The 11,999-nt window shown below is 37.5% G+C and overlaps 2 protein-coding genes across 3 annotated transcripts in view; one reads left to right on the forward strand and one right to left on the reverse strand.

Annotated features, from left to right (window-relative positions):
- The window catches only part of LOC137579391 (elongation factor-like GTPase 1), a 77,639-nt gene that overhangs the window by 60,994 nt on the left and 4,646 nt on the right, over window positions 1-11,999 (reverse strand). The window lies entirely within an intron of this gene.
- The window catches only part of dsx-c73A (doublesex cognate 73A), a 28,675-nt gene that overhangs the window by 15,393 nt on the left and 1,283 nt on the right, over window positions 1-11,999 (forward strand). Inside the window, exons 2-4 of the mRNA XM_068292817.1 lie at window positions 9,501-9,649; window positions 9,764-9,842; window positions 11,553-11,703. Coding sequence (XP_068148918.1) covers window positions 9,501-9,649; window positions 9,764-9,842; window positions 11,553-11,703 — 379 coding nt within the window. The remainder of the gene's footprint in view (window positions 1-9,500; window positions 9,650-9,763; window positions 9,843-11,552; window positions 11,704-11,999) is intronic.

Genomic DNA, 11,999 nt, shown 5'->3' on the forward strand with positions numbered 1-11,999 from the left:
AGATGAGTTAGGGAATAGACATTTCTGCCCCAGTTTGTTAATCAATTTCTTAATTGTGTCTGACACCCATTGACTATAAAAGACTTATGGCAATATTTCGATGTGAAATCAGAGAAAATGACAATTAAGCAATTTTAGCACTTTAATACGGTTCAATATAGTTCATAAACCTTATAGGTATACAGAAATCTGTAGCCTAATGATAATTTTCATATGTAAAAGAAATCATGCCCTTAGGTGAACATTTGCATGGGCATTAGTCGAATGCATTTAAAATTATTCATAGCTTACCCAATGAAAGTGTGCAACAGGTGAAGGGCATATCGAAATCACTGTTTTTATTCCCCAACTCAAATGTTGCTGAATCTTGGCTACATGTTGCTAGACTCAGCTATTTCAACAACACATTTTATGGCCCTTACATGGCCTGTTCTTCTGTTCTTGCTCACTCTCCCTGTTGTCTGTCTCTTTGTTTCTTTCTCTAATGATGTCGAGGCAAGTGTTTTGCCAATCAACTAATATTATGGAGACATTAAGAGTTGCCCTGCATCTCTCTTTCTCCTTGGGCAATGCAAGTTCCAACTGCATTCCAAGCGGAAATTTATAATTAACATAGAAAAGAAAATAAAAGAAGAAGATGAGGAAAAAACACAAGAGGTTGCGTAGCGTTAAAGGGGGCGGGGGTTGGGAGGAAAGGAAAAATGTTGGAAAATATAATAGGAAAAACCAGAAGATGAAAATGCAAAGCGCGTAATGTTGGCATTTTCTATATATATTTACCCACTCTCTTTAGCCGCAGAGTCTAGATTTTTCATGCGAAAAAAGAGCAAGCCAAACAAAGGCCAAAATGTAGCCGCAAGGGCAAAGATAACACAGGAAAGGAGAATTTGACAAAACTACTAGATGGGTGGAGGGCGTTGGTGGGGGGAGAGATGTGAATGAGATGAGATGCACTGCGCGCTAGTTTGATATGAAATTCAAAAGAAAGTCCCCGCCGCCACCAATGAGAAGAAAGTGTTTGGCCTCGAGGCTTTCCACCAAACGTACAAATGCATATTATAATGGCAAAGACAAAGACAAAGCTAGCAGCGCCAGCAACAGGCGGGGTTGGTTATGGGTATGGGGGGCAAACATATTTGAGAAAAAAATGCTACTATAGACAAAGACAATGAAAACAAATGCAATAATTAGAGAAGCAGCAGATGAAGGCAAAATTTGTAGATTGTTATAAAGTATATACATACATACTATATAGCTGATGCGAGATCAAGGCAAAACTTTTAAGATTTTTAATTGAAATTGTAGCAAGAGATGGCCAGACAACGATGATGATTACAATGCCTCTGACGATGATGATGATGATGCCATTAAAGCCATTCCCGCGAATACAATTGAGTTAAAAGAGAGAGAAAAGTCTTTATTGTGGGTCTAATCTCTTGTTTAAATTTCAATTGCGAAATCTCGATTGAAATTTAAATTAAAAAGCCAAATCGTTGAGATTTAAGGCAAAGAAGAAAAAAACCAAACATAAGGAAATTCTTTTCACTAATTTCGCTTTCTTCAACATTTACCATTTATTTTTTTTCTTTTTCTTGTTTTTTTGTTAGCAACATTTTGATTTTTTTTCCGTTTGTTAACAATTTTTAACCATTTTTCTTTCTTTTTTTTTTGCAGGTAAGCTTTGTCGGTTGCCGCCTTCCATAACAATGACCACAAATGTACGTGAGCGAGTGAGTAAAGGGTAAAGAAAGGAATCAGAGGTAGGGTTTGGAGGGGAGTGGGCGGGTTCGGTTGCTGCTGCTTTAGCAGAGATTTTCAACCAAAACAAATGTAAACATTTTGACCGTTTTGTTGGCCTGGCCATTTGTTTAAGGTAAATGACCATCAACAAAATCATTATCATCATCATGCGGTTACGGATTCGATTTTTTTCAACTCCTCCACCCTCTGTCCGCCCTTCAATGTGTTTGCTTTGAGCAAATATGAAAGAGGGGGAAAGAGAAGAGGACAGAAGAAAGTCAACCGACAAAGAGATCAAATGGAAAGTGAATTTTGTTTGAAGAATTAACGGATTAAGAATTCAAATTCAAAGACATTGTATTGATTAAATATTTTCATTTCTCAAGTGAAATGTATGGTAACGAGGTCAGTTTGTCCAAATGCAATCAATGAAATCAACAGAGAGTTGGCTAGGATCATTCGCATTACCATTATTTGTAGCATAATTGCAATTACTGCGACGATGTTTCAAATGAATTAAACTTATATCTCTAGCAGAATTTGAAGTTATTGCAAACTGTTATCTCCCAGAGCTCAGACATAATGAATTTGACGTTGCTCAGTTCAGTTTTGAAACTTTCGTCATAAACGAAAAGTTCAACTGCCTACTGCTAAACATTTCAAGAAAACAAGAATGGAACAGAGTACTGTTCCAACGACAAACTTAATTACTTAACTTTTTCAGAGTAATGACTTTATGCCAATGGCTAAACCAATAGACCATCCTAGGCGAACGACATTTCCACTATTCATACATACATATATTCATCATGTTTTTTGCGATCTTTGGCATAACTCGTTAAACGGCCGCAAACAAAGTCAAAGCTAAAGGCCAAAATAGATATGGTCAAGCCTAAAAGAGAGAGAGAGGATACGGGGAGTGGCTGCTAAATATAAGGTGTGTGCGTGTGTGTGCAAAACAGAGCAAATCTGAAGAAGAAAGATTGCATCAAACTGAGCAAACTGATTGAATAATCCAAATGGATGGACAACATGCAACATGGTCAGCAACATTCCGATCGCCAAGTCCAGTTCGAACCAAAATGGGAAATCCGTTTAAATGTGTCAAATGTTGCTGTTGTTTGTTGGTGTTGGTGTTGGTGTTGGAGTTGGTGCTGCTGTTGCTGTTGTCGGGTCTAAACATTAATTTGTTCTAATTTGTTTTGACCAAGCAACGTTCTTCTTTTCGGTTTGTGACTTGCCAGAATTACTGTGATGATGTTGTAGCAACGTGGGTTTTTATTTGTTGTATGTACAAAGACTTTGCTATGCTACGGTTTTGGTTCTTATAATGCCCCTTCCCCCCTTGTCACTTCACCACCTTGCAATGCCGTAATATTTCTCTTAGTTATGACTAAGTACTTGGCCTTTTTTTGGCCGAGTTTATTGTTCTAGTTTTGTGGCCTTAAGGTTCGGTCGGTGGTCCCCCTAGCTACTTATTTGTTAACAGTTCTTTTTTCGGGTTTGTTGAACCTTTTTTTTTTAATTTTTTTTATGTCTTTTAATGAGTTTAAATGCGGAGTATGATATGGTTTTTAATGTACAATTACCAAGTTTTATACTCTCATTTTAGGAGACATTTATTTTTGGGACAGAGTTAATGTTAAGCTATTAGATAAAAGGAGAAAAAGAGATGAAAGAGAGAGAGAGAGAGACAAACAGTGAGGAAGTTGAACATTAGATGATAGATGATGCCACATGATGAGCGGATGCTGTCCGCTTTTCGGTCATTTCACGACTGTTTATACACCAACAAAATTTGTAGTAATGAAACATAGCCACTTACTTATGTCCAAAACAATTTACCAACTTTCTAAGCAACTTTCAATTCGTTACTTCAAAACATAAAGTAGTTCATCCTTTGAATGCAGTTAGCCTATACATACATATGTCTCCCATGTGGATATAAATGACGTCATGTCAAGATCAAAAGTTATTAGAAGCCATGATCAATTGAAATCCCCAAGCTATGTATATCCCATAGGAAATGGTCAATTCAAACACAAAAACTGGGCAAAAGAACAAGTTTTCAATCAGATTCAAAAGCTTCCCCAATATTCCTACCTATTGCACTTTAAACCCAACAAATTGGTAAAAGTGAGGAAACAGAGGAGATATTTGTTTACTTTTTTTTGGGTCTCCCCTCCCTTTCAATCATCCGAATCACTGGCAAACATCCGTTAAGAGAGCAGCTGCTGTCTATGCCTTCACTTTTCATTTTCTTGAACAATTTATTGAACATTTTAATTACAACCCGCGGACATAATCAACTTTGGAGTGTTGAATGTACCCTGGAGGCTAGTTAAAAAGTAACAGATAGAGATTGTGAGACAGAGAGAGAGAGAGAGAGAAATAAATAAAAAAAAAGACCAGCTGCAACAACACAATATTTAACACTTGAAATGAACTTTTACTTGTACTTGCGATCAATTGCCCAGAAATGAATGAGCAAACAAACAAATAAACAAAATGAATTGCCGGGATTTGCATGAGAAACTTGCAACAACAACAACTTCAAGTGAAAAGTGTGTGTGTGTGTGTGTGAGTGTGTTTGCTTGGTTGGTCTTTAAAATCGAGAATGGGCCGTGAGGGGGGAGGGAGGTTAACTACCTAGCTGGAGGCTCAAGATGAGAAGGGGTTGGGGCTTTATTTTTCGGTAGTCGTGAGTAGACAAACTACTTGAAATTTCACGCTTTATAAACTACAACAATAAAGAAAGAGCACATAGCCCGAAGAACATGAAGAGGAGGAAATGAACACACTCACTCAACACACACACACACACACAACAAGAAAAAAAAAAAAAAAAATACTTGACTTGACTTGAGAAATAAATTTCATTTTCACTTGAATTAAATAACAAACAGGCAACAACAACAACAACAAACTAACAACAAAATTATAATGGCAACTAATTTTCTGTTCTTTTTCACTTTCACATAATTAAATTGGATTTCAAATGAAAATGAAATGATAAAATTATTCAAGGGGATGCTCTAAAGGCAACGAACCTATGCAAATTTTTATTTTGATATACCCATTGCAAACAAGAGGTATATTCACTTGGATTCGAATACATCTGTTGACTTCTAATGCCCTAATCGGCAATGGGTATGAAGGTATATTAAATATATATTTTTTGATCTCAGCAGGCAAACCACACTTTTGTAAGGGTTTAAGTCAGGGTTAATCCATATCAATAGACTAGATCCCACGTGTAAGTATTTAATGAAACTAGAGATTCAGACTGTTCAAAGTAAGAATTCGCATTACCATCAGCAGGTAGCCTGATTCTCCGTGTTTTTGGTTTGCCTTTTTTGTTTATTTTTGGTTCTTTGGGTAAAAGCGTTGCAAAACAAATGTCGAGGATTCGCATCTATAAGATACACACAGATACGCACAAGCTGCGCTGTCAGTTACATGCGTTTAACATTAGCTGTTGGCTGGCTGTCGCTCATTAAAAGTAAATTTGCTGCTGCTGCCGCTGCTGCTGCTGCTGGCATATAAATCAAGACTCTAAGTGAAGACTTTGAGATACAAGCTATAAGATATATGTACATATATAACGAGGATATATTACATATACATATCTGCTGCTGCTGATGCTTCTGATGCCTTCCTTTACATTCAAGTGCCTACAGCTAGTCAGGCACTCTTTAAAATTTTGAAAAGTGTGGCGAATGCTCATCTACATCATCTTTATGACTGAAACTGAAAACTAAGACAAAGACGGACACAGTGGAGTGGACGGATATGGAGCTAGAAGACTAAAGCTAAAAGTAGGAACATACATGCATATAAATGACATGATCCTTATAATTGTAAATTATAATACCCAAGCAAGATTTCACCTTTGCATTTACTTCAAAGAAACAACTAAACATAATTTCAGGTCAATAGGTCTGTAAGGCATTTATCTTTAAACCAATTCGACCTATTTCTTCTTTAACTTTAATTTATCTTATGGCATTTTACCTATAAATATGAAAAGTTACAGCTTAGCTTAGACTGAACTGCAAAGCACAAAAGATGAAACGTAAATTAAAATGGATTTTTCAATACAGACTGAAAGTGGACTGGCATATGACTTTGAATGGCTTTAGAAGAAGAACGTAAAATGCATTAAGAGAAAAAAGGCCAGAACAATAGATGTAAAGAAGATTGGTCAACAAAATAGAAACCGAAATTAACATATAAAAAACAACAATAAAATAAAATGATTTACAAAAGTGTTTATAGATAGAAAGCTTTAATGAAATATTGTAGTTGCGACATTTGAATAGATCTTTAGACAATTAAACTTGCACCTATTAGGCATTACTACGTCCAGCTCCTCCCCCGTCTCTGTTAACCCACAGCTTCTGTTTTGTTACATTTTATTTGCTAATTGTTGGTTGTTAGGCCGCCATTTTAGCATGAAATTAAACTCGGCTTCATTTAGTTGTGGAACTACAAATTGTTACCGTGGCTGAACAAGCCTTCCCATGCCAATCATTTTGTGGTACGTAAATCAACTGGAACTAGTCAGTCAGTCAGTTAGACAGTCAGTTGGACAGTCAGTCAGTTAGCCAGCCACCTACCAAGTTTAAGTTTAACTTGGTTAGACTAAGTTGCCATGTTGCCAGTTGGTGATTTACACTGAGTTTGGCATTATTATTGAATTATTTTTTGTATGCTTCGGTTTCAAGACCTTCTTCGGATCAAATACACTTCTCTACAACGTGCCCCTTGCCTTTGTTGCTGGCGTCAGCTGGTTGTCCAAACTGTCGCCGCATGGCATTCTCTCTCTATCTCTCTCTCTCTTTCTGTCTGTATAAGGTGGAGGGGAAGGGTTTTTACGAATTTGCCTGTCTCTTTCACTTTGGCTAAGTACATTTTTAAATATTTACCATGTAGCAGCAGCAACTGAAAATTTTTGCAAAAACGGGAAGGGTTTTAGGGCAATGGACGGCAGACCTACTAACTAGGCTTTTCTTTTGTAGTTTTCCACGAATTGCAAATTAAAGCGGTTGCTTTTTGCTGTTTTTATTTTTTTGTCTTCTCTCTTTTAGTCAGTTTAAATTTGGTTTCTTATGTTGCATTCAGGGTTAAAGTTCAGTCAGTGGCAGTTAGTATATCTCTCATTCCACCCAACGCCACCCTCCTCCACCTAGCACCCATCATTCTGCCTGCCTGCCTGCCTGCCTGTGTGTGTGTGTGTGTCTATCACTTGAAAATCGTGTTTCTTCTGACTCTTTGCTTGGGCTACCTTTCCGCTTTGACTGCAATTTGAAGCTTGACTCGACCTTTCACGGGCCTTGCTTCATGTTGAGTTTTTCCTAGTTGTTTTTCCTGGTTGTTTTTCCTTTTTTTTCCCTTTTTTTTTTTTTGTTCCTCTTCTTATTATTGTTGTTGTTGTATTCGAGTGCCATGAATTGCGTTTTGATTGAAAAGAAAGTGACATTTCCGTTGACTTCTTTTGCAGCTTGCATTTTCTGTTTCTATGTTGATTTTCTATGCAGCAGCAGCAAAAGTTTTCCTTTTTTTTCTCTGTTTTGTTTATTGAGACCTTTTATGGTTCTTTCCATTTCAGTTTTACCCGTTTTCCAAGTTTTCCCCATTTTTCGTTTCGTTTGGTTTTTCTATTTGCAATTTTTTTCTTTTAAGCTATTTGCTAATTTCGTATTTGACTTTGACAAGCTTTGTATTTTTATTGTTTGTTTGTTTGTTTGTTGAACATGGCGTATACTTGATATTCGCATACATTGATTACCTCTTCCCCGCTGACCGCCTAATGAACTCTATTCGCAAAAAAGGAAATTTACCATGAAATTTGATACGCAATTGACAACCACTCAAAATGCTGTGACGCTCAACCTGAGCGTTTCATTAGTTTACAATTGAAAAAAAAAACCAGCGAAATTCAAAAACAAACAACTAGAGTTGAAATTACTTTTATGACATCCCATCCATCGGGCATGGAGAAACAACAAAAATGTTTACTATTTCCAAATGTTTGCAAATTGTTCATTGGATCGCATAGATCCTACCCTTTAAGGATGAAATTCATCAAACTATCAGGTTAATTGCCATTTGATGCATCTTCTTTTTATCAATTTGTTATTGACATACATTTAATGGTAAAAAAAACTTTTACAAACTGGGCAAAATTGAATCATTAAGTTGCACTTTATTAAAATTAGTTCTTGTAAGTGGTTTCTACCTCGATGGTTTCAATTAACATTATTGAAATACCGAAAGGGAAAAACAACAAAATTAAATGCAAACTCTCAACTCAGTTTGCGAAAACAAAAATAAATAAATAAAAGGGAAAAGGTGCAAAATACAACAAAAAAAAAAAACATACAAAAACAACAACTAGACAAAATGAAAGGAACTTTTGATGTAAAAACTATGGAGGGGAAAACTTTTTAATAGCTAAACAAAGGGCCCCACTCTAATAACTTCCACATACCCCCGGAACCCAGATGATAGCCCACCCCATTTTCTACCCGACAATTAGATGCGTTGGCATATTTAAAAAAAAAAAAATGAAAAAAAAGAAAACTTTTCAAAGCGAACAACAGGGAAACGTTCGCTTTGCTCAGGAAGGAAGTGGCTGAAAGGTTCAGGGCAGGTTGAGGGCAGTGAAATAGTTAGAGGGGAAGGCATTATAAAGAAGTAGAAGAAGAACATCGAACAACAACATCGAAGAGGAAGCATCAAAGAGCATGGTATAAGTAAAAGTGCGTTTGGCAGTTACCCACTCGAGTTGCTCATCTTTACTCCACTCCAGTCTACACTCATTCTAGTCTACTCCGCTCACTCTCTTTCTGCCTCCTCTTCCTTGTGTGTTGCATAGCATCAATTTCTTAATAACTTTTCATTTCTTAGTAGTTGGTTGCTTGTAGTCTTCCGTTGACTAGGGTAAGGAATAGTTGGTACCAAGAGGAAGGGCAATGTTGTCAGCAGGGTTGGGATGGAACGGAAAGCGGCCAACTCCAACTCCATCGCCATCTCCATCTCTCTGACTGCAACTGCAACTTCAGCTGATGAGAGCAAGGCAAAGTGCAGCCAAAGCAATTTTGTGTGGCATTATGTGAGGGTCTCGTTTGCCATTAACCTGCTTTGAATGCAACACCATTGCACTAGGTAGTAGTAGAGCGACGACGACGCGAAAGAAGAAGGCCAAAGTCGTATTCTTCTTTATTACATATAACCGTTTTCAATTCCTCAAAAATTCCTCACTTCTTAGGTGTATTACAATACGACTTTGAATTACCTGCTAGTATGACTCACTAGTTCCATCTCTAATAACTTTACTGTCGCCTAAAGGCTAAAGATTTTAGTTAGATTGATGGAAGAACCTTGTCAAATCATTCACAATCCATTCTTTTCCTCAGGCAAGAGCTAAAATGCTCACAGTTTACCTAGAATTCTAACTATATTAATATGCCCCTTATAAATCAGTGTGCAGGGTGTTAAAATACAAACAAAGGAAAGAAGCAATTCTCTCCATCTTTCAGGGAGTTCACACTTCAACTCTAGCAGCAACACTTTGGGTCGAAAGCAAATATTTGTGAAAGGAACTAGATTTGTAGTTAAAATGATCATCGTTCACACTTTAATTACAAACCCATCACATACCAATCACTCTACAAATCCTTCTTCATTTGGCTTTGATTTGTTTTTATTTATTTTTTTTTGTTTTTTGTGGCATGGTTTGTTTTATTTTATTGCAGAAAACGGCCACAGCGAAACCAACAAAATATCATTATTATCCACACAATCAGCACATCTATCTGCTGCCCGAATGCGCCATTCAACAAGTCTGCAATGCTGTCTATGTTAGACTCAACTATACCCAACCATTGTGCGCCTGTCCATCAAGGTAAAGTTATTGCCTTAGTGCAGCAGCACATAGGATAACTCACTCAACTTGTCACTCGGGGGCAGAAAAGCTAAACTTCTCGGTTTCTAATTAAACCCTTTCTCGTTTCGCCAGATATCGTGATCCCTGCTCAGCGAGCCTAAATGAAGATGATCAGCACACCACTAAATTGGTTGGTGATAATAAAAAGAAGGTAAGTTCTCCGCCTAACATCAAACAGTAACTAGTATAAGTACTTTAAGTAGCTCCTAGCTATAAAAAATAAAATACATAGGGCAAGAGATACACCAAAAAGCAAATTACTCTAACTCTACGTCTAGTCTTTAAAAATGCTGATGTTAAGATTACAGATCAAGTTCCAACTGAGAAGAAAGACTGACGATCCAGGAGGAAATAAGAATAAGGAAACGGTTTAACTAGAATTAATCTAATGTCAAAAATATTTCTTCAAGATAAGATCAAATCAAATTAAAACTTATCGACACCAGTTAAAGAAATTTGCTCTTACCCTTCATATACACAGAGTTTTGCTTTGATTAGTGAAGAACAGACAGCAGATTTATAGACTTTTGGCTAAGAGCAATCCAATGATTAATGTAGAGGACTGACAAAACCATACAAATATCTCAACGAAAGGATCCACTTACGGATCATGATCGATTTAGTTATAACGATCACTCAACTCCCAAAGATCAATCCAATTGAGCACCCAATAAATGTTGCACACTCACCTTTTGGCACTTTTGTGCAAATTTTTCAAATTTTCCATCGCCATCGAGCATAATTGAGTTATAAATTCCACCCATTTGGCCTGACAAAGAAAGATGTGGAGTTGGAGCGAAAACTGTTCGCATGGAACGTTGCAAATAAATTAAATAATAAAACATTTTCTAATAGTTTAATGGTCAAGCCCCCGGTCCACTCGGAGGTGTCCACTTCAGTGTGGGCTGCTGTTGCTGTGGTTAAATAAAAATGGACATAGACAGAGTGAGAGATGGAGGAAAAAAAAAGAGAAAAAAGGCAGCAGCAGCAGCAGCAACACATTGTCATAATTACAACTTCAATTTACCGTTAAATGCAACACTTGTTGGTTGGTTGCTTTTGCCGGAACTGTACAGCAAATTATGAAAATGCGTTTAACAGCAGCAGCAAAAATAAAAGATAAAAAAAACAAGAGCTAGGAGAGCTGGAGCAGTGGAAAACTGGCACAGCAACTGGGGTAACTGGCAGGCCACATTAACCTGAATGGCAGTCAATTGGCAGCCAATGGAGCGGACAAGCGGGCGGGAAACATGCAAAACACAGCCGCAAGTCAATCAAATTATAGACAGACAGAGACCGAGCAGAGACAGAGTGACAGTGAGACAGGGAGACAGAGACCAAGAGACAGTAGCTCAAGTCGGTAAATCAGTTAAAGGACAACAACAATCATGTCAGGGGCAAATTGAAAGCGTAGCAAAAGTTAGCCAAAGCTACTAATGTGGCACAAGCATGCCCCAAGACCTAGGCAACTTGCCTCCCGACTTGGTTGGTGGCAGCAATTTGGTAGTCTCGAGCTTTGGGCGGTGCCTGTGACAGCCAGTGCAACGATTAACCGGCTACCCTGACTTGCATGTTAGCTTTCAATTTAGAGCTAACACCACAGATGATCAGCAGGACAAGCGCAAGGCCAAAGGAGATAGATAGAGACAGACAGAGCGAGAGAGGTTTAACTTTCTTCTATAAGCCCTGTGGGCCATTTAACAGACGTTGAAGTCAAAGTGAATGTCGATTAGACACCTCCAAACAACAGCAGCAGCATCTGTTACCCTTCTCCATTATTCCAGTCTAGACACATTAACCGATCTGTTTCATGGTTTTTTTTCATTTTTTTTTTTTTTTTTTTGTTCGTTCGTTTTGCCAGGCCATCACGCTAGCCAAGACCTGCGAGGCCACCACCGAAATGAGAGAATGCCGATCACCCAAGGATTGGTCCCTGCTGGCACTACAAAATACACGCACTGGCAAATCACATTATCTGGTTATATGCCGTTGTCCCGATCATTTCAAAATGGGTAAGTAACTAAACTTGGCTATTTAACTATTTATTACATGAGAGCTTACGTAAAATATGAAGAGTTCTCTTTATCGTTGAGATCATTCCTTGAAGGGTTTTAACACAAGGCCCTACTTTTTAGTGCAATTCTTAAGAGAAATTTAGACTATATGGCCAACTGAATAAAACAGTAATAGGCTAGAGATTATTGCGATTACCTAGTGATAAAGGAAAGTATGGGATTTAATTGGAATTAATTAATTGGAATTGATATAGAGGATAGTTTTGGGGCCAGATAATGATGACAAATGTCCT

The sequence above is a fragment of the Drosophila tropicalis genome, unplaced genomic scaffold, assembly GCF_018151085.1.
Source record: "Drosophila tropicalis isolate 14030-0801.00 unplaced genomic scaffold, ASM1815108v1 contig_694, whole genome shotgun sequence".
NCBI lineage: Eukaryota > Metazoa > Arthropoda > Insecta > Diptera > Drosophilidae > Drosophila > Drosophila tropicalis.